Raw genomic sequence first — 25,783 nt, forward strand, 5'->3', positions numbered from 1 at the left:
CATAATCTAAGGCAACTGTCCCCAATCAAACCTCTTGTGGTGACCTGCTCTGGTGTGACTCTAGCCTATAGCTGAAGGTCATGTGCATTTGTAATAGGAAGTTACAGAGGAGAGGGTTGTGGGATGGTGAACTGTTTATAGGCATCTCCATCTTGGCCAGGTTAACTTGCAGAATATAGGAAGTAAAGTGTGCTTTGACAACAGGTACCTATATTTGGGGGAAATCGTTATCGGGGGGCATGTCGCAGCATGTGTCGCAGCTGAGCTGTGATTGGGCAGGTCTGATGGCTATTGGCTCTGTGGGCTGCTACTGTGAGGGCTGGAAGGCGGCATGGAGAAGGTAACAGAATGAAGAAAGACACCTCACAGAGATCCAGACCTCTGTCTTGGCCAAGGACAGCTGCTGCTTCTTTTGGCTGCTGCACGAAGTCTGTGGACGGCAGAGTGGTGGCAGCCTGCTTCTTAAATTAAAGCAGAAACCCAGAAATCAAGACAGAGATGGCTAAGATGCTAGAAGCAGCTAACTTTGCTTTATTGCCATCTTGGACGACTTTTGTTTTCCTTCACAGCTACAATACACAGCAGCAAGCAAAGACAATCTGCAGAACTATAACCTGGTCACAGATACGCCGGTTTACGTGACTGCTCTTCAGAGTGGCATCAATGCCAGCGAGGTATGATGTCCTTGTCCTCTCTGTGGGGTAAGCCCTTTCTTGTCTTGAGAGATCTTCCACCAGCAGAGGTGCAGAAGCCGTTCCTTTTTGTCTGCAGGTGAAATATAAGGAAAATTATCATCAGATTAAGGACAAGTATACCACGGTGCTAGAGACTGCCGATTACGACAGAACCAAGAACCTGAAGAGTCTTTACAGCAGTGTGAGTTGTCCTTCCCCTTCAGAGACAGGTTTTTTAAAAATAGGTATAAAACTTTTCCATAAAGGTTTGTCTAGTTTTTCATGAACCATCAAATTCCCATTTTCCCAATATATCTTCACTATACAGCTAAACTTCACACTGAAAGAATGCCCCAGGGTTGGAAAATATGTGGGGGCTAACAGAGCGTGGTGCCTATATTCACAAGATTTTTTAACCCTTCCAGAACATATACAAGGAGGCCTGGGATAAGGTGAAAGCCACCAGCTATAAGCTGCCAACCAGCACCTTGTCCCTGACTCATGCCAAGAACCAGAAGCACCTGGCCAGTCATGTAAGTCAAGTACCAGTATCGCAGCATCCCTTCACCCTTTGTTCTCCGTCCCCCAATACCAAGAAGTACCCAGGCTGTTCTGATGTTGCCCAGAAGCACCCCAACACCCTCAGGGGTGTCTGACAAACACTTCTAATAGCTTGGCATCAAAGTCCCTGCTCACTGCCTCCTCTCGGGGCACTGTAGTCCCTGGAGAGTCACACTTACCAGTCAGGAGGACACAGGTGCAGTCGTTCAGGCTCCCTGTGTGCAGATAGCATGGCTGGGTAGCCTCTGCTTCAGCGAGCAATGAAGAGAGAAAGCTAACACAAACCACCGTAAGAATGGAGCGTTTCCAGCCAGGCCTGGTAGCTCACAACCACAAGTCCAGCATGGAGGAGACTATGGCAAGAAGATTGCTGTGGGTCCAAGGCCAGTCTAGCCTACAGTAATGGGTTTCAGTCTCGCCTGGACGAGAGTAAGATCCTGCCTCAGAAAACAAAACCAAAAATAGCGTGTTTTGATAGACTTAGGTGAGAGCTGGTCCAAAGCTAAGCTGGGGAATGTGGTAGCCGTAGCTGGTTTTCACACCGTTACCAGAGAAGCCGATGTGACCGAGGAGCATGCCCCTTGTTTGGATTGGCGAATAAACTTTACAGAGCCCCGGGGAGGTGCCTCTTCTTCTGTTGCAGATGCTGGGCAGAACATTGTTGGAAAGAGGGGTAGGGGGAAAATTAAGGATCCCAACATCAGTTGGGAAATAATTTTAAGGGGGAAAATGGAGTTCCTGTTAAGGCTGACTTTTCACAGCTGAGGGTAGATCAGCTCAGAGAGGCTGGAATATTGTGTCCTGGTATTTGTTTGGGATTTGGATGGGAATTCTGTTTGGCTTCTAATTAATGAAGCAGCCCCCCACAGCCTCTGAGAGTGGCTCTCTGGGTCCCGAGAGCCTGTGTGTTCCTCCTGGGTCCTGGGAGTCTGTGTGTTGGTCCCATACTCCGGAGGCTGCCTCTTACCTCTGCCTTGTCCCTAGCTCGTTGCGTTGCAGAATATTGATTGACAAGTGGTACAAACTAAAATCTAAAGGCTGACTGAGCTACCTTTGCAAACCCTTGGAGACACTGAAATTCAAGAATTATCACTCTCCACCACAGGCCATTGCACGTCTCAACAGCAAAGGCTCCGAGCACAGTCTGAACCTTTCACGCGGGAGAGCAAGAAAGAGACTATTTAACAGTCTGCTTGCCACAAGCTGGAGGCGTGGCTCAGTGGCAGTCTGTTTGCCTTGCATGTTCAAGGCCCTGGGTTTGATCCTCATTACAAACATTTTAGGTGTTTAATCCTAGAAATAAGGTGTAGTAGCAGCGGTATTTGACATGGGCACTTAAAAACAATACAGTTTTATAGCCTGGTCCAGGATAAAAGTACTTCCAGATGCGGCCTAATTGCAGCCTCACGATGGCCCTGTGCCAGCTCTAGTGTCTTTGTATGGGTCCGAACGTGAGCACTGGGAAGTGCTTCAGCCCCCGACATCATCTGGATCTTGGAGGCAGAACCTTTGTTTCGCGCTTTTTTTTTTTTTAAACAGTAAGTCTTTACTCTTTATGTTTTAGCTTTTTCTACTTGTCCTCTATAGATCAAATACCGAGAAGAATATGAAAAATTCAAAGCTCTTTACACATTGCCGAAAAGCGTTGAAGATGACCCAAACACAGCGCGGTGCCTCCGGGTGGGCAAGCTCAACATCGATGTGAGTACCGGCAAAGGCTTGAGTGGGCACAGAAGCTGAATCAAGTAGTCACGTGGTATCCGTTAGAGGTTGTTCTATGAAACCAGGCACGTGGCACTGGTTGTACATACAGAAAGAAGCTAAGTATTATCCCAGCCTGCACTTTAGCAAATGGTTCTGGAGGCTGGGAGATAAAATGGGTAAAAGATAAGAATACTTGCTGCTCTTAGAGAAGACCCAAGTTTAGTTCTCAGAACCTATGTCAGGCAACTCACCACTGCCTGAAAGTCCAGCTCCAGGGGCCCCACATGTATGTGATATACACTCACTCATACACACACACAGACACATACATAAAAATAAAAATGGATCTTTTTTTAAAAAAAATAGCCTGGTTTTAATCTATACAAGATGCAAGAAGAATCCAGCTTCCACCCCATCCCCCATTGCTATAAGCTGGAGAAGGCAGATGTTGCGTGACGATAGAGCAGCTTTTTGGTAACTGAGATGCAACTTGACTTTCACAGCGCCTGTACAGATCGGTGTATGAACAGAACAAGATGAAAATCCACACCGTGCCCGACATGGTAGAGATGGTGACGGCCAAGGATTCTCAGAAGAAAGTCAGCGAGGTTGACTACCGCCTGCACCTCCATGAATGGATCTGCCACCCCGACTTACAAGTCAACAGTCACGTTAGAAAAGTGACTGACCAGATCAGCGACGTAAGCTCATGGCTTAGGAGGACCCCCCATGGTCGCCCCACCATCCTCCTCCTTCCACCTGATGAAAAGCAGGCTCATCTAGATATCCACATTGGCCTTTGTCCCTCTCGCTTTCCTGTCCACGGGTCTGAGGGCTTTGGGAACGATCCCTGGGAGCCGGCTGAGCAGATCCCGGTGGCTTCTCAGCCTCTGCCCAGGAACTTTTGCTTTTCATTCCTTCCCAGTGCCACTTGGGTCTAGGCTACACCTATTCTTTGCCCTTCAAGAAATGGCCAGATTAAAAAAAAAGAAAAGAAAAGAAATGGCCAGATATGTGTTTCTTATCCTCTGCATCTACCGAAACCCCCCTAGATTGTGTACAAGGATGACCTCACCTGGCTGAAGGGCATTGGTTGCTACGTCTGGGACACTCCTGAAATTCTCCATGCAAAACACGCTTATGATCTACGCAACGACGTGAGTGTCTTCGGTTTCTTGGTCTAAGGCACACCTCTGCACAATCTAGAGGCAAGGAAACAATGCTTAAAACGAGAACGGTGCCATGGCACCATTGTAAATTAAATCTTGTTAAGGATAGCTAAGCTGGAGAAAGATGCTAAAAACATAATATTCGCTTCTCAGCATTTAGCATTTCTATCAAACAACCTGACCCAGCTGTGTCACGCTCCTCTGTGGAGAAGTGACTCCAAGCTCTCCTCTCCACCTTTTAAATTATTTTGAATATATTAATGAGCATAAGTTTTACTATATGAAAAACTCATCTGTTAGGATAATAGATGGGATTTAGTCATAAGGTACAGGGAAATTTGCCACACAATGTAATATGACAATATTTCAGCAAGAGCTTTCCAAGGGGAGCAGCTGTCACACCTTCTAGATAACTCTAAAGCCCCCTATGGTTGTAAACACCAGTAGTGTGGGCATTCAAATTCAGATACATCCTGTGCACATTGTTGATGGGTGTGACTCTCAAGCCCTCAGTAAAATGTTATGCTGTGTGCTGCAATAGATGCTCCAGCATAGGCTGGCTTGCTTCTTCTTGGCAGATCAAGTATAAAGCTCACGTGCAGAAGACACGGAATGACTATAAGCTGGTGACCGACACGCCGGTCTACGTTCAGGCTGTCAAGAGTGGGAAGCAGCTGAGTGATGTAAGCCCTCCCTGGGGAAGCGATTTTGGGTAGCAGTGAAGATGGGGCACGGCTCAACCAAAGACTGGGCAACACCAGCCTTTCTCTACCTGGGTACTAGACTTGGTGCCTTAGAACAGGTCTGCACAGCCCCCTTTCCCTAACATCCGGAGTGTCAGCAGTTTGCAGGGGTGACGTCGTGAGTGAGTTCGTGAAATGCTTTGTTGTCAGAGCATCCAGTGCTGCTTTTTGTGCTGTGTTCTGTGTTGTTAGAGGCATTCATGTCTTTCTCCCTGTCTAGGCCTTCTGTTAATTAGAGCCAACTGGTAGAATGGGAAGGAAGTGGGCTGTGTGTGATGTTAAGGATGTGGGTTGGAGTCCTGCCTCTGCCACATAATCCAAGCCTGGGAAAAGCTTCTAACTCCTCCAAGGCTCATGTGTAAAATGGATTGTGCATGTATTCCCTGTCATGCCTGAGAGCAGGCAGAGAGCCACCAAGCTGTCCTTGATCAATTAAATGCACAGGTAGCAAGTAAATAATAGATCACACCCGGGAAGAGAAGGTTCCTACCTATTATCTAGAACTCCTGGAGGGGAGATGGCCACCCCTTGACACCTGAGATGGGTTGTCCACCTTTCAGGGATATCTGCAGCCTTGGTTCTGACTCCACTGCATAAAAAGACAGAGTTACACAGCAGAGGTCTCTGGGTTCATTCGTTCTTTTTCTCTCGTTGTGACAGATCCCTCACAGAAACAATGGAAAGAACTATTTCATTTGTCTTTCAGGTTTAGAGAACTCATCCCATGGTTTCTTGGTCCTGTGTCCTTGGGTAGATACCATGGTAGTAGGAGCATATGGGGAAGGCCAGTTCTCTGCCTGTGGCAGATAGGAAGGAAAGAAAGGGGTGGGGAAGCAGGCCTGTGGCAAGAATCTGCCCCCACTGACCAACTTCCTCCAGCTAACTTACAAAATAGTGCCACCAGATCAGGTCCAAGCAGTGACGGCACGGACAGGGGTCCATATTTATAACACTAAGCAAAGGCCGGCTTCGCCCTTTTCATAGTCTTTAAAAGAGATCATGGATTTCCATTTGCTCTGTGTCTTTCTAACAATGCTCCCACAATCTGATGACTGACCTTACCTCTCCTCACCCAGGCTGTCTACCACTATGACTATGTGCACAGCATCAGAGGCAAAGTGGCCCCAACCACCAAAACCGTGGATCTGGACCGGGCCCTCCATGCGTACAAGCTTCAGAGTGAGGTGGGTGTTGGGAAAGGGGGTATCGGCAGAAACCCCAGCCACAGGGCCCCTAGAGGCATGCTGGCTCGTGTATGCATCCTCATTCGCTGATCTTGTAAGATCCACTCAAAGAGTTGAACAATAAACAGCACGCCTTGCCTTCCTTCTTGACTAATGGGATCCTCCTATCAAGCAGTCAAACAGATAAAAAATGGGTGTGTTGTTGACCAATATTTGCAAGTCAGAAAGAAGAGAGCTGGCACGCTGGCACTGCTCTTAAAAAAAAAAAAAACCTTGAAATCACAATGACAGAGTTAGGGCATTTGATTCTAAAAGGGCTACTAACCGTAAGGGATAAAGGCGGAAGTCACTGAATATTAAGCAAAGAACTCGGGCCCTACCCTTCACTCCCTTTCCTGTCCCTGGCCAAAAATCTAACAAACTGCTTGTGATGTGTTTAACTCGATGTTATTCGATGCCAGAAGACATTTTACTTGCTCTTTTTCATTCGGTCAGAATTTGTACAAGAAAGGCCTGCGCTACCTGCCCACTGGATACAGGCTCCCAGGTGATACCCCTCACTTCAATCACGTCAAGGACATGCGCTACATGAGTAGCTACGTGAGTACTCTTCATTCTGTTGGAGCCTGAAATTTGAATATGCAGAGACTAATGTTAGCATCGATTCTCGCGCTCATAAATGATACCAGGAAGGCTCAACCTGATGGTGGGCAGGGCAGGGGCAGACAGCATGTTCCTGGGGATGAGATGCACTGGTTCTTCGACATACCATTTGGTAGCGCCTGCATACAACAGTGGGTTACAACAGGACAACCTGGGCACCTCGGCTCAGTGTTGAGTGCTGGCAAGATGCCTCTGTCTCAGCTGGCCAAGGACTGGAAACATCCCAAGCTCTTCCCACATCATTTACTGGAAATACAAAGTTTACTTAGGAGGCGTCGCTGTGTGTCCCTTTGAAGAGACTGCTTACAGAGCTACTGAACCTGACACTTACCTTGGTTTTTAACATCTGTGCTCGGTTCATGGGCTATCTAGACTCCACTGCCTGTGATTTGCCTCTGGAAGTCCACCGATACTTCCCTTTCCTGGATTTCCTGAGTGCCAGCATAGACCTGAGACATGTACTCCAGGGGCAACTCTTAGGAGAGTGTGGTAGACTGCAGGCTATACCATAGCCAGCCATTGGCTAGAGACCAAGATTCAGCTCTCTCTCGTTGATGCTCATCTTCAGAGTCCTGGGAATCAGCTGTGCTAATGACGCAGCGCCTCTGTGGCCCAAGAATACAGTTCCAAAGCAGACATGAACAAATTTAAGAATCAAACCTGTTATTTTTAGAAACCAGACTATAAGTCATTCATCAGTATTAAAAATGTCATCTTGGTCCTTTTATATTTCCTAATTTTCATACTACTTTAAGACTAAAGTGATCGCTATTTCTTGGGTTTCCTTCACTTCCTACAAATAGATTTCACCCAGGAGGGAATTTTTTTAACCTTTCCAGACATTGCTTATCAGTCAACTAATAACTTTTAAGACTTAAGACAATACTAAAATCGTGTCATCGAGACCAGTGAGATAATGCAAAGGGTAAAAACATATGCCGTGCAAGTCTCACACCAGATCTGACCCCAAAGCCCGTGGTGGAAGGAGGGAACAGATTCCAAAAAGTTGACCTTTGACATCCACACACATGTCACACATATGTACCTGTACCCACACACGCATGGCATGCACATACACACACAGTACTAATAACAAAATAACATTTAATGGATGTCATATTTATTTAAATTATGGCTAGTTCTTACTCTTGGCGTTTAGAGAATAAACTTCAAATCAAGACACAATCTCTTTTCTAATTGAGAAATATAGTACAGTTCTCTGTGTAGCCATCACTGATCTCAGTCTGATTTTGCTTTCTCAGTTCAAGTACAAAGAAGCCTATGAACACATCAAGGCATATGGGTACACACTTGGTCCCAAGGATGTCCCATTCGTCCATGTCCGGAGGGTCAACAACGTTACTAGTGAGGTACTGTGAACACTTATTCTCAGAGAAAAATACTGAATTGAAAATCATGACTTTTGGGGACCTTGGGAGAGAGTTGAAGGGGAGGGGAGAGGCAGGGAAAGAGCAGAGAAAAATGTAGAGGTCAATAAAAATCAATAAAAATAAAAATAAAATAAAATCATGACTTCATTTGAAATGCATTAAGAATTTCTTGGGCTTCATCTGTAAGTTTACAGCCTAGAAAACAGTATGAGGACTCAATTTTGATTCTTGTGTCCCTCATAATTCATCATAAAGACTTGGTTCCATAGACTATGGTGATATTTGTGCAACATCTTTCATCAGATTATATTTTTGTCTGACTTACAGCCCTGATTTTCATCAGCCGTATTTGTACCTCTGTCCTACTAAGCAACCATGTCATGGGGTGTAGACCACTTTGCCCTCAGAATTCTTCGCCAAAATGAAATAAGCATTTTCTCTTATGCTAACCTTAAATCATTTTATAGTCTCAGAGTTTCCTCTCTTGGTTCTTTGTGTAAAGTGTTCAATTGTTTCTTAGTCAGTAAATGCCCCTGTGTTCCTGTCCCAAACACCTAGAATGGTTTCTCCTTCCCTGCAGAGACTGTATCGAGAATTGTATCATAAACTAAAAGACAAGATACACACAACTCCAGACACACCTGAGATCCGCCAAGTCAAGAAGACACAGGAAGCTGTCAGTGAGGTGAGAATGATGGGACAGAGGGGCCATCACCCAGGGAGAATGCTGGGAGTGGACAGGCCATCACCCAGGGAGAATGCTGGGAGTGGACAGGCCATCACCCAGGGAGAATGCTGGGAGTGGACAGGCCATCACCCAGGGAGAATGCTGGGAGTGGACAGGCCATCACCCAGGGAGAATGCTGGGGAGTGGACAGGCCATCACCCAGGGAGAAACGCTGGCCATTTGCTCTCTAATCTGAGTTTCTGTTCGTTTTTTTTTTTTCTTTAGTTGATCTACAAATCAGACTTCTTCAAGATGCGGGGCCACATGATCTCGCTGCCGTACACACCTCAAGTGTTGCACTGTCGCTACGTGGGCGACATCACCAGTGACGTAAGCATCCTGTAGGCGCTTTCTAAAGGAGTCCTACCAAGAAGTAGCCTTGCTTTTGGCATTTAAGACACTCAGTGGTCTTTGAAAAGCCTTTTCCAGCGCTCGTTTCTTACCTAAATGTACAATCTGGAGGTGAAATTGTTAGGGAACTCCTCCAGGTCTCCAGCCACAGGGAAAGTCGGGAGAAAACCAGTGGAGGAAGAGGGCTGCCAGCACGCTTGCTCATTCAGTGACTGCCGCTCTACATCTGCGTGAGGTCTTCACCAGTTCCCGCCGTCCAAGTGCCCTGCTTCCCAGCTCATATTAGCTTCTTTCCCCTCCTGGTCCTGGCGGCACTCCCTCATAGCATCTTCCTATTGCCGTCAAGAAAAGAACTCCTTGGCGATCTCCTTTTCCTGGTGGACCAACCCCTTAAATCTGTGGATTTTTGTCCCTTAATGTGATAAGACAATATTAGTGCCGTCCCCTCCACTCAGCTCAGGGTTAGAGATTCAACTGTGGTCTGAATGCAAGCAGAGTAATATCAGAAGGTATACATGTTGAGCCAAGACGAAAACTACAGTGTTTCCTTGTATTGGTGGAGGAGGGTACCTTCCATAGACCCCCCCACCCCAAGGGATGCATCAAACCATAGACAGTACCAACCATGACTATACTGTCATTAAATACATACTCTGGATAAAATTGAACTTGGGAATTAGGCATAAGATATTAAGATTAACAACTAAGGATACAGTAGAATAATCATAACAATATACTAAGATAAAAGATACTTAAAATGTAAAAACTGCTTCTTTGTTTGTTTGTTTGGTTAGTTGGTTGGTTGGTTGGTTGGTTGGTTGGTTGGTTTGGTTTTCCGAGACAGGGTTTCTCTGCAGCTTTAGAGCCTGTCCTGGAACTAGCTCTTGTAAACCAGGCTGGCCTCAAACTCACAGAGAACCGCCCGCCTCTGCCTCCTGGGTGCTGGGATTAAAGGCATGCACCACTACCATCTGGAAAAAAAAAACCTGCTTTTTACTGGAATATTTCATTTCATATTTTTTCATTACAGTTAACACTGGAAAACTGAAACCACAGAAAGCAAACCTGTGATAGGGAGAGCTACTGTGCACTGACAAAGAAGTGTGGCTGGCCTGTGGTTTTGTCGTGTGTTTACATTGGCTCACAACCAGCTGTCTATGTTTGCCCCACAGATTAAATACAAAGAGGACTTGCAGATCTTGAAGGGGCTTGGCTGCTTCCTGTATGACACTCCTGACATGGTCCGCTCCCGGCACCTAAGGAAACTCTGGGTAAGGTCACACCTTCACGGTCTACAGCTTCCCCACACAACTATCATGCATCCCATTGCTAGCTTCCAGTGGGGGGGGGGTAGGGCAGAACAAATCTCAGCCTACATCTACTTTTAAGGAGAAATTTGCAATCAACCCACTTAAGTAGGTCGTGATTTCCTTATGATGATCCACACATGCCTGTTATAAAGGTAATGAACTTAGTTAAATGATCATTGCTTTTGTTCTTGCCTAGGGAGATGAAAGTGGGGGCCAGGAAATATAGGGTGGACATCATTGAGGCTCTGAGTATCCCAGGACACAGTCAAAGCCTGCTCAGTTTGCATATGCCAGTCATTTGGAAGACGTGAAATGCAGTCCCTTCAATAACTAACCAGTTTGTCCTTCTGGCTTTCCTCTCCTAAGTCAAATTACCTGTACACTGATAACGCCAGGAAGATGCGAGACAAGTACCAAGTGGTGCTTGACACCCCAGAGTACAGAAAAGTGCAGGAACTGAAGACCCATCTGAGTGAGGTAAGGGTCCATCATCTGTCTCGAGAGGCAAACGGACCGGCTGGCCTGAGCTACTCAAAAGATTCTTAGTTCCTATCTATGGTGATCAGTATTCAATGATGGCAGGAAAAAATGTCCCTTCTTCCCTTGACTGCAGAGTGACCCAATGTCTCTGTTAATCAGTTGGCCTTACATTGGTTCAATTTGTTTGTTTAATTTTCTCTTTTTTTAAAGTGGACATTAATATTTGCCTTTCTACAACTAAGGCAAATGAAAGACTTGACATGAACAATTGTCTGCAAACTAAAGCTAATTCAAGGTTTTCTGTCTTGAGTATACGAAAAAATATAGCAACAAGGTAATGTCAGCTATTGGAAGGCTTGATAATATCTGCTGTATTGATGCCATGGGGGTGAAAGAAAGAAGCTTCTAGAGGCAAATAATCATAAACAATCAGTTTAGAGCACTGGTTCTCAACATGGGGGTCAAGTGACCCTTTCACAGGGGTTACCTAAGACCGTCAGAGAACACAAATATTTACGTTACAGTTCAGAATAGTAGCAAAATTACAGTTATGAAGTAGCGGTGAAAATAATATTACGACAGGAAGTCACCACAACACGAGGAACTGTATTAAAAGGTGGAAGCAGTAGGGAGGTTGGGAACCACGGGTTTAGAAGGAAGGAACTTACTTAGCCTGTTGCAGTAGTAGGTTGCCTGCCTTCCATACGAGTAAGCAGTTGGGGCGACTAGGGACAATGATGGCTTGTTTTGCATCTTAGCTGGTGTACAGAGCTACAGGCAAGAAGCTGAAGTCCGTCTTCACTTCAGTCCCTGATACTCCTGACCTCCTAAGAGCCAAGCGAGGACAGAAGCTTCAAAGTCAGGTAATGCCTGTCATTAATGAATGCTGATTAGCCCGCCATAGGACAGTAATGTCTGCTTGACCTTCTTAGGCTGGTAGCTGACACAGTTGGTTGTCTTTGCTGTAGTCTGTGCCCACTAACATTGCAGTTTTCTTCAAGACTATCAGAATCCTGATGTTCTTACGGCAAAGGATCCCACATCTTCTTTGCAAAGGGCTAATTTTGTCCTCAGATGAGTGGTTATGGACTCTCAGGAGTTTGATCACTTCAAGGATGTGTCTGTTATCTACAGACAAATGAAATCCTGTGTCACACATGCAGGCAATGCTAGGGAGAAAGGATGCCAAAGGATCTTTCAGAATCCACCCAGTCTTCTCTTAGCATTCTTTATCACATGGCTTTCCACTGGACCATACCCAGCAGAACTGTTAGACAACTGGTTTGTGGATGGGTGTTTTCAAATGACACATACAGAGAGACAAACTCACAAACACACACACCAACAGCAACCTCGAGCAACCAAACACACACACACACACACACACACACACACACACACACACAGAAATACTCAAAATTAAGAGGACAGGTGAAATTGTGTCTCTGACTCCTCCGGCTCTCTTGTTACCCAGTATCTCTATGTTGAGTTGGCCACTAAAGAGAGACCCCATCACCACGCTGGAAACCAGACCACAGCCTTGCAGCACGCCAAAGACGTGAAGGACTTGGTCAGCGAGGTAAGATGGGGATTCTACACCAACGTGCCCGTTTGCTAAGAAATACTTCCAAAGCTTTCCTCTGCTATTTCTGATGAGAATTTTATCACTACAAAGTGGGCTCAGCATCCCCCAACTGCAGAAGCTGTACTCTGCGAATGAGATAATGATGTGCCTTTCCCTTAGATCTGTGATTCGGGTGTAAATTGGGGAGGGTTAAATCACAACTGGGGCTGGTGCCTTGGCTCTGCCAGGAGAGTGTTTGCAGTACAAGCCTGATAACCTGAGTTCAGTGTCCAGAACCCACAGAAAATGAGGAGGAGAACCAACTCCACAGAGCTACCCTCAGACTTCTATGCATAGGCCCCAGACACACAAACATGCAAATACACCACGATAATTGTAGTAAGATTTGAACTTGTTTGTCTTTCTCTTCTATTTTTGTATCTTAGAACAAGTACAAGATTCAATATGAAAAGATGAAGGACAAGTATACACCAGTTGCAGACACACCAATCCTCATCAGAGCCAAGAGGGCTTACTGGAACGCCAGTGATGTGAGCATCCCTTCCTTCTTTCTCCTGCTGCGACAGGGAGAGCTGCGGTGATCCAGCAACACAAAGTGTTTGGTCACAGCCATAGCTGAAAGTCATTGATCACAACATGGATCAGGAAAGAATACATACTCACACAGTACCAATCTAGCAAAGTAGCTAAGAACTGTGTCGAGATGCTACAAGCATTAGTTATCTCTTGGGCAACAATATGACCCCCTCCTTGTAATTTTTGGGTAGCATCCTAGAGATACTTGGTAGCTAATTTACTTAGACATAAAATCATGGTCTTGGATGCAGACAAACATAGATTCAATTTAATTGCCTGCTCTTCAAGTCCATATAATTTACTTAATTTTTCTTGTGTGTGAAATAGAATGAGAAAATGAGAAACGTGATGACGTAAGAATGCACAAGAAAACGTGAACAATGTGTTTATTACACTACTTTATCAATGCTTGGGAAATGCTCTCGTCTGTCTCTTAATTGACTAATATGTTAATTTTCTAACATGACCCACGTAAAGAACAAAGAGTTTCAAAAAAGATGTGCCAGGATACATGACCACAGCAGCTAGAATCAGAGGGTGGACTTTCATTGTCCCCATCACCTGTTCAGGGACATGTCTGCCTTTCGCTAGTAACTAGTTTATCTGTTTTTGAAGATAGGAATTATTAGTCCACTTGATGAGGTGCCCAGCTCCTCCTGGCTGTGTGACTCAGATTTGCTATATCTATTGCCACAACCCTTCGTGGGATGGACAACTTGAGACTTAAACCCAGTCAAAAGCCTCAGGCAGAACCACGTGTCCACAATATAGCTCTAGATTTCATGGCCACACAAAGGAATTAGTAGAAAAGAGACATTTCCCGTTAGCACTTAAAATGCAAGATAAGAAAGCCATAGCCTTCTGGACAGTTCCAGTCTTGTGACATCCCCTGTCTTTATCATTCAAGGTTACTGCTGAATTTTCCCCATTTTGTTTTGTTTTCTTGAGACAGACTTTTACATTGTAGCTGAAGGTGGCCTATCATTCACTATGTAGCCCGAGTTGGCCTTAAACTCACAACGGTCCCTCCCAGGTACTGGGAGCACACTGCTGGAGCCACTGTGACCAATACTGCCCACTGTTAATTCGTGTCAAATTTAATTTTCCTTGCACGGGGGTGGCCACACACCAAAATTGATCCCAGAGTCTGACTGTACCCCAGAACTTCCCCTCTGCCAGTTTCCAAATCCTCTATCTTTAAAACAGCACCAATTCCAACAACTTTAATTTTTAAAATCACCCAATGCAACAAGGGTGGTAGCTGGTATTAATTTTTAATATATCAGCCATGGCTGACCCCACAAGTAATTTTCTAACATGACCCACGTAAAGAACAAAGCATTTCAGAAAAGGTGTCTTGGTTGGGAAGCAGACTGCCTAGAGAAGCGGTCTTACGTCAACGAGATGATGGTTGGGAAGCAGACTGCCTAGAGAAGCGGTCTTACACGTGAGATGAGTCGATCGGCCAATCACAAAGTCAGCAGTCATAATCAAATGAAATGGCAAGATTGCTTAGTGCAAAAGTCATTTTAACAGCAGGAGGTGGGAGTCGAATCTCTGCCCACCCATGTACCTTGGTATGTCTCACCAAGGCTGTGGTCTTTATTGTTTTCGTCTTTCCCTGAATTAGAATTCTCTAACACTTACGTACATGTCTTATGTTACATAGTCTTAGATTTAAAGAAAAACAGTGAAAACATACAGAGAATTCTAACACGCCCCCCGTAGTTTCCCCATCACTAATGACTCTCGGACATTTGTCACCATCAGTGAACCATGATCCATACATTATTACTTTATCAAGCCACGTCATTTTTTTTTTTGGATTATGAAGTTTTCCTTCATGTCTTTTTCTCTTCTAACATCAGGGATAACCTTTCAAATTTTTCCCTAAATCTATTTGTGAGAAAAATCTAAGAGAGGAACTCGAGAGTTGGAGCTTAGCAGAACTGAATTATTTAACGTGGTAGTTAGTTATTCTTCATGATTGGTGTTGTATTCTCTCTTAACAGCTTCGCTACAAAGAGACATTTCAAAAGACTAAAGGGAGATATCACACCGTGAAGGATGCTCTGGACATCGTGTACCATCGCAAAGTCACAGATGACATCAGCAAAGTATGTCCCTGGATAGGACTACTTCAGAGGGGCTCTGAAACCTACCACTGTTTTGGGGTTTTTTTGTTTGTTTGGTTTTGTTTTGTTTTTTTCTTAGCACAATCTCATTTTTAGAAAACTCCAGAGAGATTAACTCTGAGTCTTGACATTTTTACAACAGGTGAAATACAAGGAGAACTACATGAGCCAGCTGGGAATCTGGAGTTCCATCCCCGACCGCCCCGAACACTTCCACCACCGGGCAGTCACAGATGCCGTCAGCGATGTGAGTGTCACCTCCAGTTTTCCCATAGGAATCCATATTTCTACTGTGATGTCAAGCTGGTGAAGCATTTGTCTGGGTTATAATTACATTTTTTCAGGGGTGGGGAGGAGGTGTCCCATGTCACTGTACGTGAGTTATGATGAATCACGTGACGGTCAGAGAACAACTCGTGGGAGTTGAGTCTGTCACTCTGCCATTAGAGTTCCAAAGATCAAACTTTGTGGCATGTACCTTTACCTGCTGAGTCATCTACCTGGCCCCGCTTCCACAGAGTTTAGATCTTGTATGTGGTTATTCAAGTCATAAAGTTCAATTAATTACTAAGTGAGTAAACCTGAGCTTGGGAGAGGACAAATTATATTCGAATTTGTCACCTTCTGTTTTCCTCTATGAGTCAAAGCAATTATAGTTCATGCCTATCTTGCATCCTTTGAAGAGATTGTGACAGAAAGCAACGCTCATTTAGAAAGAGGTTTCACCTCTCTGCATGAAAGTATAGCTGCCAAGCCAATGATATTCTCTGTACAAAAGTATACTGGTTAAAGTTGATTTTGATTAATAGTAAAAATGAAAATTTCTAAATATTATCAAACAAATCATAAGGAAAAAATTAGTAATTCTAGAAATGTATTTAAATAATACAGACTATTTTACATCTTCATTATTTGGCATACTTTGGGAATCAGAGTTTCTGACTTGTTCTCTTGGATGGCTCCTAAGAGAAGAATCGTTATAACTCCTTGATATTCCTCTTCTCTCAGGTAAAATATAAAGAAGATCTGACCTGGCTCAGAGGCATTGGCTGCTATGCCCATGACACCCCTGACCTGACTCTAGCTGAACAGAACAAGACTCTCTACAGCAAGGTATACCTTTATTCTCCAGGAGAATGCTTCATCCATTAGATACAAACCCAGTCTACAGAGGGAAAACAGCCTTTGTAGCTTCATCCCTGTCCTGTCTTCTAAATCCTGAAACTAACGCCATGCTGAACTCTTTACTATCTTGAGAGATTTTCAATTTTGTTTTGCTTTGTTTTTCGACAGGGTCTTTACTATGTAGCTAGGCTCACCTAGAATTCATTATGGGTAAACTAGATTGGCCTTGAATTCACAGAATTTTGGTTGCCTCTGCCTCCCCAAGTGCAATCACGCCTAGCTAGAGATTTCTTTAGTGCTGACCTCATTACCTGTAGCTTATTTGAATCTGATGAAAAATTATCTAGTACAGCCACTCATGACTACTCCTGTGTTCCTTCTCATTAATCTGTGTGGATGATTCACCCAGCTAAAGCAGAATACAGCAGCAAATATCAAGTGTGGTTATTTTAATCTACAAAATATGTGATACAAGCTGTAAATCAAGTTTTTAGGGCCTAATTTTCCTATTTACAAAATAAAGCAGTTGAATTTGCTTTTAATATAAAATAAGAATCAGCCAACTTCTGATACATGCCAGACAGTATATATTTTACAGTAGACTTGGTGGGTCACATTTATAATAGCACCTATTTTCTCTATTATAATTATCTAAAATTGTAAAAACCATTCATAATTTGTAGAATTGTTTAAAAAACAGGTTGCAGGGTAGCTAGGTCGTCACTCACCCCTGCTCTATAATATTTAATTATCAGATTAGTTGCTAGAAAACTATAGTCTAACTAATGGACTAAAAACTGCATTCACATGGCACATTAAAATACATTAAAGTAAAATCATCATAATATACCAAAACAGAGAAGAAATGCTTTAGATCTTTGCTCAGCATTGAATTTGTATTTAGTAACCAACAAACGCAGTGATTCTCAAGCTGCGAGTGACGACCCCTTTGGGGGTCAAATGACCCTTTCACTGGGTCACCTAAGACCATCAGAAAATACTAGATATCTATATTGTGATTCATAACAGTAGCAAAATAATAGTTATGAAGCGGCAATAAAAATAACTTTATCGTTGGGGTCACCACAACATGAGGAACAGCATGAAAAGGTCGCAGCATTGGAAGGGTTGAGAACCCTTGCTCTAATGGACGGTTTATACTGTGTATTTTGGACTGTTTTCTACTTATCACTGTTTTAGGTTGTAAAAAAATAATAAAGACTTGTTAGCTCTGTGAAAGCATTATTATAATTGTAAGAAAAAGATTATATCCTCTTAAGACTGTATATGCAATCTAATAATTATGTTTTTGTCCCCCAGTATAAGTATAAAGAAGTATTTGAAAGGACGAAGTCAAATTTCAAGTATGTTGCTGATAGCCCAATTAACAGGCATTTCAAATACGCAACTCAGTTGATGAATGAGGTACGTACTACTAAGTGTATTAATAAGCCTATTCGGTTCTCTTGAGAAATCTGTAGGGCTACTTAATTAAAATCTAATCTGTAGCACGACAGGAAATCCTGTCCTAAATGTTTGTTCCATAGAAGGACTTGGAAAGATGGTAGACTGTCACTATCTGGTAGGCTCTGCCAAAACCTTGACTAAGTCTATCCCTCCCTTCACCTCTTCAGCACATTCCTGTGGTGTCAGAGAAAGGAAGAAGGATTTTGTGGACTGTCAGCTAAACGCCTTTAAACTGTTAGAGCCAGGAGACCTAGAAGTTCAAGGTTGATCCGGTAGTCCCGCAGAGGCACCCCAGAGGAAGTGGTTTAGACCCCCTGACCTTCACAGTGGGGTAGTTGTGTGAACCATGCATTCAGATATATTCTGCCACTCCCACAGAATTGAATACACAGTAGTCCAATCTACACCCCCCCCTTTACAATCAACTCAGTCTTCCCTATAGCCATTTTTGCAGTGATGTAATTTGAATATATTTCAAGCAAGTTATAATAAGAAAACTGTGAGTTCTATTTGGGGAATTTTATAATGCTTAGATGTTTCCATAGCTAAAATTATAATTTTATGCTTTCAGATACTTTGTGGATTTGCCTAAGTTCAGACATGTTAGAAAGTTAGTAAAAGACCTCGTAATGAGATTGTAGCCAGTGGTACATTTACATGGATGACTTTTGTCAATTTCAACTATTTTTGCTTATTTTTTTTCATTTCAATGCATTTCCAGGCTGGAAAACTCTGAACAGGTACCATAAGTAACTTCCTAGGGCAGTCTTGATATATTTTGTTTTTCCTGTTCCATAAAGAATTCCCAGGTGTCCTCTAAAATCATCGAGTAAATTAGCGCTCCACCATGATGGCAGCTGTGCTTGGGTATTCCTCCTTAGTTATACCTTTGGGTTAGTAGAGTGAGCGATATTTTCGTATAGCATTAATTACGCTTTTGGGTTCTTCCTGCCTTATTTGTTAAACTCATAGATTATCAGCATCTCGTTTTAAATACAATGGAAGATGCCAGACATTAATAATGTGTCATACGAAAAGGTGGAAACCTCCGGGCATGAGGTACCCCAGTTTGTTTCAGAGGTTGCTCTCCCCTAGGCTCCAGCCTTTCTCCATGCAATCGGTCTTCATCTGCCTTTTCTGCTTCCTATATGAACAGTAAACATTGTCCTGGGAGATAGAGGGACTCGCTAAAAATGACAGGTTTCTCCCTCACTGGAGTGTTTAGACTGAGATATTACTGTGTACCCTTGATGCCATATTCTTGCTATAATTTAATATGATGTTCGAGCAGAAAAAATACAGAGCTGACTATGAACAGCGGAAAGATAAATACCACCTGGTAGTCGATGAGCCTAGACATCTGCTGGCTAAGACCGCAGGCGACCAGATCAGCCAGGTACTGTGGCGAGGCTGGCAGCGCGGCCCAAGCAGGACCGCGCTCCAAATTCTCACGAGGTGTCGTCCTGTCTGCTGCAAGGATGTCATAGGTTCTGCCTATGATATTGGACTGTTCTGTTTCAAAACATCTGTCTAGCCACCCAAAGAGCCTTGGCGCTGTTTGAGTGTGCCCAGTCAATGCTCTGTGTCCTCATTGGCTCTGTGGTGAAGACGAGAAGAGAAGCTGGGGCCCCTCCCCTGCAGAGCCTGTTTGGAAACCGCGACTGTAAACTGCAACTTGAGTTGTAAAAACAAAAAGAAATAAATCCCTGCTATCTTTTCCTGTTCCGATGATGTCATCCCCGTAAGGCAGTCTGGGTGGTAACATACACGTTGCTGCCTTTGTCCTCCCCATTGGCAAGGACTGTGGATGGGCCAGAGTAAAGATTTCAGCCGCTCCCCTTGCCTCGCCCATGGGGGTCTTCACCGCACAGCTCTGTGAGCGCACAAAGCATGCTAAGCCTACATCTCTTCACTCAGAGGTGACTGGGATATAGAGCCATGTTCCTTCCGTCTTGATAAGTCTCTTTTTGTGCTTCACTGCTCTTTGCATGGACAGAGAAAATATAAATCTAGTGCCAAGATGCTTCTGAAACAAGGATGTAATGAAATTCTGCGCCCAGATATGTTGACTGCTCTCTACAATACATACATGTGGAGCCAGGTAACGTCCGACAGGGTGGGAGGAGGCGTTCCTGTCTATGCTTTCATTGGCTTCCTCTCCCGACCCCTGCCCATGCTGCTTTCTCACAGGAAGTCATGAATATTCATTCCTTAGAAATGAAATCTGACCCTGGCCCGGGTCCTAGGCAGCCATCATCTGTCTGTACTTAGAAACCCTCCAAGATCAGCTGAGTCTCCTTCACAAAAAAAAATTTTTTTTCAAATTGGTACAACATTAACTTGTATTTTTTTTTTTTTTTTAACGTGTGCTTCAAGAGACAGATTCCTTAGAAACTGAGGTGTTTGGTAGATTAATAGATTGAAAGGTCTGGATATTTAATGTTTTCTTCTAACGTTGCCCAGTTCTCTCTGCGGCTGCACTGTTTCAGAGAGCCGAGGCTAGCCATGCTGCCTCTGGACCTTGTCCATGTTCATGTTGATAGGATTGCCACCCAGCAAGGTCTACTGAACATGCTGCCGCCTTTCCCTCAGAGGCTGGAAGGGAAGTGTGGTGATTGTTGATTCCAGTAAGAACGTTAAGGGAATGCCAGGCTCTTGGCCCAAACCAAAAAGGCTTTAGCCGATCTTTTGTATATCATCAGTGTGCTCTGTCGTTTTTGTTTGTTGGTCAAATCAACATATTAGGAAGAGAGAACCATGTTCTCACCATAAACATCCTTGGCCTTGATAGGAACATCAAAACTGTGTGCATGGAAGTTCTTCGTTCTCTGTGTTTGTCCTGCTTAAAACAGCTTGCGTGCATGAAAAAACAAACAAAAAAAAACTGTGCCTTGAAAACTACAAAAATAGATGCATTTTGGATCTTGGGGAGAGGGGAAATGGGGGGGAATGGGAGAGGGGAGGGAGTGGAGGCTGTGGTCGGGATGTATTTTATGAGAGAAGAAAAATAAATTAATTAAAATACTTTAAAAATCATATGCACTTGGGCTGGAGAATTGGCTCAGAGGTTAAGAGCACTGACTGTTCTTCCAGAGGTCCTGAGTTCAATTCCCAGCAACCACATGGTGGCTCACAACCATCTGTAATGAAATCTGGTACCCTCTTCTTGCCTGCAGGCATACATGCAGACAGAACAATGTAAATAAAATAAATATATAATTTTTAAAAAAAATCATATACACTCATTTTAACGAGCATCTATTTCACTTGGGCATGGAAAAACACCGATGTTATATAGAATGTTAGAGAGAAATTGTACTTGTCAGAACAAAGAAGGTTCTAGTCCTCCTCTGAGATTTACCCTACACATGCCTTTGGCTCGGTCTCCTAACCTCTGAGAGCCTGTTCACTTCCATGTGTATGAAACATATTGAAAAATACCAGTCCACTCTACTACACTACTGCTATCTAATGCAAGTTTTATTAAACACCTCCAGTTAGGATTCAAAACAGAAGCCACTAGGATGCCAGCACCCACTCTGGTGTTTCCTGAGATTTCAAGACCTTCATTCTTGAAAGTAACATATCCTTTCTTCCACAATGTAGATCAACTACAGGAGGAAGTACGAGAAGACGAAGGACAAGTTCACCTCAATTGTGGACACTCCGGAGCACCTGCGCACCACCAAAGTCAACAAGCAAATCAGTGACGTAAGTACAGAAGCCAAGAGCCTGCGTTCTTGGCTTCAGGAGTGTTTGCCCAGAAGGGGGCCATTGTAGACTGTCATGCATCTGAGATGCAGGGGGAGGGAGGTAAGGGGGCTGCATGCCTGCCGCACACAGAGCTCTCTCTTCTTTCACACTGGAGACTTGTCTTTCAAATCGGCAAGCCTGCCAGTGGAGCATCAGGCCCCAGCAGACAGATACAAACGCCTATTGGGTTTATAGAATTGCCTTTCCCTCTTATTCACTTTCCGTTTGTATTTTAAATTATAAATGGAGAAATGTAATTTTGTACCTTCCTGCCTTTTATCTGCTGCAGATACTTTATAAACTGGAATACAACAAGGCCAGACCCAGAGGCTACACCACCATCCATGACACACCCATGCTGCTGCATGTCCGCAAAGTGAAGGATGAAGTCAGTGATGTGAGTAGCCTTTGTTAGCCCCTCTGTCTTGGGCTTTTAATACGATGGCGTAAACCCCAGGTAGTGACCTCTGTCTGGGGAAAAACCACTTTGCATCCTAATAGCCTGAAATCATAATCCTCCATTTTCCTTATGATTCTAAGTTGGCTGGACGCAGCAAAATAGGTTTGTTCCAAAGGCTGTAGGCAGACATCTGGGCCACAGCTGGGCCAGAAATTCAAGGCAAATCTTCCAGGACCCCGGCACAGTGTGTGAGAACCACGTCAGTGTGAAGGAGAAGGGCAGGCAGATCCAGAGGTACAGAGTGCAGTTGGAGGGGACTTACTGATGGAGCTTAGTTAGCCCAGGGAAGCAAGACGAAGCAGATCCGTACAGTTCGCAACAGAGGGAGAGCTATGTATATTGGTCAGGTCAAAGGTCAAAGGCAACTCCACCAGAACCAGGAACGTGCCTACTCATCTTGAGATAATGTCAGCTGGGCATGGTAGCACGTGTCTTTAATCCCAGCAGTCCTGAGGCAGAGGTAGGTGGGTCTCTGTGAGTTCTACACCAGCCAGAACTATATAGTGAGACCCTGCCTCAAAAGCAAAAGCAGACAACAGCAACAAACAATAATGCCAAAGAATTCGACCTTTCCCTGGCACCGACCTTTGGTTGCAAAGGTCTATTTATCACTACAGTGATTTGCTGGGAAACAGTGCAGGAGAAACCGATTTGGGTGATCATGGCAGTTAGGATCAGATAAGCACAGCCGTACAAAACTGAATCCACAGAGAGCCACACTCACAACTGACAGCTGATGGTCATTTGGCTTCTATATAAATGAGGCTTCTTCCGGGCATCTTCTCCACGTGGCATGGATGTTAGCAGTGTAATGCCTGGGCTCCAGGAGCCAGAGAACCGAAACTTCAAAGTCAGTCGAGAGCTTAACCTAGTACTCAGACATCATTCCCTCCCTGTTTTTCATACACATTCAAGAGATGTGTTCACTTGCTGTCACTGAGATAAATTTTCGTAGAAAAAGAACGTTTTATTTTGACACATAGTCGGGCATTTCCACTCTGTGATTGGCTGGCCCTGTTGCTTGAGCCTGGATGTGGCTGCACCGGCATGGCAGAGGTGCACAGTGGAGCAAAATTGCTGACCTCTTCAGGCTTGAGATACAAAAGAAGAAAAAGGTGGGGTCTCAGGCTCCCCTCGGAGGACCAGCAGGCAGTGCTGTTGGGAGGCAGAAGAAGCTGTGGGAGATGCGGCCACCTTCCACCACCTCCTAGCAACACCTGCGGCTAGGGACCAAGACGTTAGCATATGAGACTCTAGGAACATTCCAGATCCAAACTACGGCAAGTGCTAAAGAAATGATCACCAGCTCTGGATGAGCGAACAGCAGAGCCACACTACAGGCCAGCATGGGGAAGCGGTCTCACGGAGGCCACTGTCAATAAAAGTGCAGCATGTCACATGTGCCAAAAACACTCTCTCCACCTTATCTTCCCTGAGAAAAACAAACTTGTGTTCTCACACTCTGAATTTCACAAGAATTCCTATCCATAAATTTTCAAATAGTTGACTTTTGATCTGCATGGCAATTAATGTCTATAACCTAGCATTTAGGAAGCTGGACAGGAGGATTGCTAGTTTAAGGCCAGATAGAGCTACATAGCAAGATCTGTTTCAAAAATAAACCAAACCAAAACTAGATATTTGCTTGATTTTGTAGTTGAAAACCACCATCATTTTCACCAAAAAAAAAAAAGATTCACTATTTATTATTTTAAAACTATTTAATTTTCTGTAGCTCCAACTGGCCTGGAGCTCACACTGGTTCCCCTGTCTCAGCCTCCCAAATGGCATGAACCAACATGCCTCACATAGATTCAATGTTTTAAATAACTCTGTGGTTATGTACACTTCTGGGTGCACACATGCATGCATAAATACACAATGTATACATATATGTATATATGTGTGCGTGTGTATATGCATATGCACATGTTTATGTATTTATCTGAGTTGAGGCAACTATGCTGTGCCTAATCACCATCCTAAAAACTTGATTATTACTGTGCTCAGAATTGCATTGGTAGATGAATAAATATGCCATATTGTTGACTATGGTTCACCATGAAAAACACTTGATTATTCAGTACATTGGTTGAGAAGGTGGAAATCTGTAAAGAGCATCTTTGCAATGTAAAATCTGTTAAAATAAGTTTGGATGTTACAAACATAAATGATCATAAGTATCTGTCAGGTCGAGCCCATATGGGAACAGCTTGCTCCCTGCAGAAAATTGAGGCGTATCTATACCTATTTCCTCAAATGCGTGTTAGAATATCCTGGGATTGGGTACTGATGAAAAGTACTAATTCCTAGGATTTCCTCCTGGAGTCTGAATTAATGCAGTAGGTCCGTGGTCAAGCCCAGAATGCAGTGGTTCTTCTCATAAATATAGTAATCCCTACTACGGTTCCTTGCCTTTGAGAAGCTCACTCTACCTTAGTCGTGGTACATCTGGGATTCTTCCCCGACAACTAGTGGAAATGACCAGATTGCATCCTAGGGCCGTGGAATTTAGGGAAAACAAAAATAGAAAAGCTAGAAGTCCCAGACGCAACACAGAGGAACGGCTTGTCAGGCCTCTTCCATTCAATCCAGTTACCAGCCCTCACGAGGGGCAGCTGCGGACCCACAGCTGTGAGGAGAGCACCTTTCAGTCCCTCTGCCCCCTGAGTGTTTATGTGCCGGTCCCTGGATAGGAGACAACAACTTCACTTTGAAGAGCTTCAGCTAAATAGGAAGCTAGGCAGATAAAGGGCTATGCTTTGAGCAGAGAGCGCGAAGAGCTATGGAAACACAGAGGAGGGCAGCCCTGAATGCCTCCTCGAGGGCGGGTTTTCAGGACGTCTGCACCAAGCTTCCCTGATGCAGGAAGGTAAAGTGGAAGTGGGTAGCACCAGCTCCCTGTTCAGACCACGCCCACAGGTGTTAACCCCGTGGCCGCACTGTTGACCACACTTCTAAGGAAGAAGGGCCCGTCTCTTGGCAGCTCCATCTCCTTTCCACAGCAGGGTTCGACTCAACACTCTCACGGGGAACGTCATGTGCTAACATTACAGTTTTACTTTGTTTATAAAATGTTTAACTAATTTCCTTCCTAGGGGGAAAAAATTTACCATGCCACTGTTTCCTCCCATAGCTGAAATACAAGGAAGTTTACCAAAGAAATAAATCTAACTGCACCATCAAGCCAGACGCTGTTCATATCAAAGCAGCCAAAGATGCCTACAAAGTCAACACCAATGTAAGTGCCAAGATGTTCCCCCCAAGGCAACCTTAGCCTCTTCTTGCTGCTGTACTAGAACACCCATGACTAGGTAGCTTACAGAAATTGATTGACGCTCTAGAGACAGGGAGGTCAAAAGCACGGTGTGTCTGGCGTGGCTCCTCTTGCTGCGTTCTCCCGCGGCAGAAAGCAGAAGGGCAGGAGAGCAAGGGAAAAGGCTGAGAGGTAGCTAACACCCTACTGAGCCTTGAGCGCCAATGCTTCTCGAGGCTCTGCCCTCACGACCACACAGCCTGCTGAAGGTCTCCCCTCCTCCTGTCATCACAGTGGCAGGAAAACCTCAGCGTGAGTTTTGGAGATGGCTGTGGTTTGCCGTTTGCTTCATGGCAAGCGCGGTAGGGATTTATCGACTTCAGGAAGCATAGGTCCTTTCGAGTCTCTTCGTGAGACAGAGCTCTGCCCGTCCAGATGAAAAGCTCATCTCCAGGAAAATGAGTACTGA

The 25,783-nt window shown here is 44.3% G+C and overlaps 1 protein-coding gene across 2 annotated transcripts in view; it reads left to right on the top strand.

Moving 5' to 3' along the window:
- Window positions 1-25,783, top strand: part of Neb (nebulin) — a 189,092-nt gene that overhangs the window by 128,531 nt on the left and 34,778 nt on the right. For both annotated transcript variants that reach the window (XM_038336440.1, XM_038336441.1), the window contains 25 exons: window positions 570-674; window positions 772-876; window positions 1,100-1,207; window positions 2,823-2,936; window positions 3,443-3,640; window positions 3,992-4,096; window positions 4,687-4,791; window positions 5,928-6,035; window positions 6,531-6,635; window positions 7,961-8,068; window positions 8,670-8,774; window positions 9,042-9,146; window positions 10,340-10,438; window positions 10,844-10,954; window positions 11,716-11,820; window positions 12,432-12,536; window positions 12,968-13,072; window positions 15,131-15,235; window positions 15,396-15,500; window positions 16,262-16,366; window positions 17,699-17,803; window positions 19,137-19,241; window positions 21,452-21,556; window positions 21,888-21,995; window positions 25,195-25,299. In XM_038336440.1, the coding sequence (XP_038192368.1) occupies window positions 570-674; window positions 772-876; window positions 1,100-1,207; window positions 2,823-2,936; window positions 3,443-3,640; window positions 3,992-4,096; window positions 4,687-4,791; window positions 5,928-6,035; window positions 6,531-6,635; window positions 7,961-8,068; window positions 8,670-8,774; window positions 9,042-9,146; window positions 10,340-10,438; window positions 10,844-10,954; window positions 11,716-11,820; window positions 12,432-12,536; window positions 12,968-13,072; window positions 15,131-15,235; window positions 15,396-15,500; window positions 16,262-16,366; window positions 17,699-17,803; window positions 19,137-19,241; window positions 21,452-21,556; window positions 21,888-21,995; window positions 25,195-25,299 (2,739 nt within the window). The remainder of the gene's footprint in view (window positions 1-569; window positions 675-771; window positions 877-1,099; window positions 1,208-2,822; window positions 2,937-3,442; window positions 3,641-3,991; window positions 4,097-4,686; window positions 4,792-5,927; window positions 6,036-6,530; window positions 6,636-7,960; window positions 8,069-8,669; window positions 8,775-9,041; window positions 9,147-10,339; window positions 10,439-10,843; window positions 10,955-11,715; window positions 11,821-12,431; window positions 12,537-12,967; window positions 13,073-15,130; window positions 15,236-15,395; window positions 15,501-16,261; window positions 16,367-17,698; window positions 17,804-19,136; window positions 19,242-21,451; window positions 21,557-21,887; window positions 21,996-25,194; window positions 25,300-25,783) is intronic.

This window comes from Arvicola amphibius, chromosome 7, assembly GCF_903992535.2.
Source record: "Arvicola amphibius chromosome 7, mArvAmp1.2, whole genome shotgun sequence".
Classification (NCBI taxonomy): Eukaryota; Metazoa; Chordata; class Mammalia; order Rodentia; family Cricetidae; genus Arvicola; species Arvicola amphibius.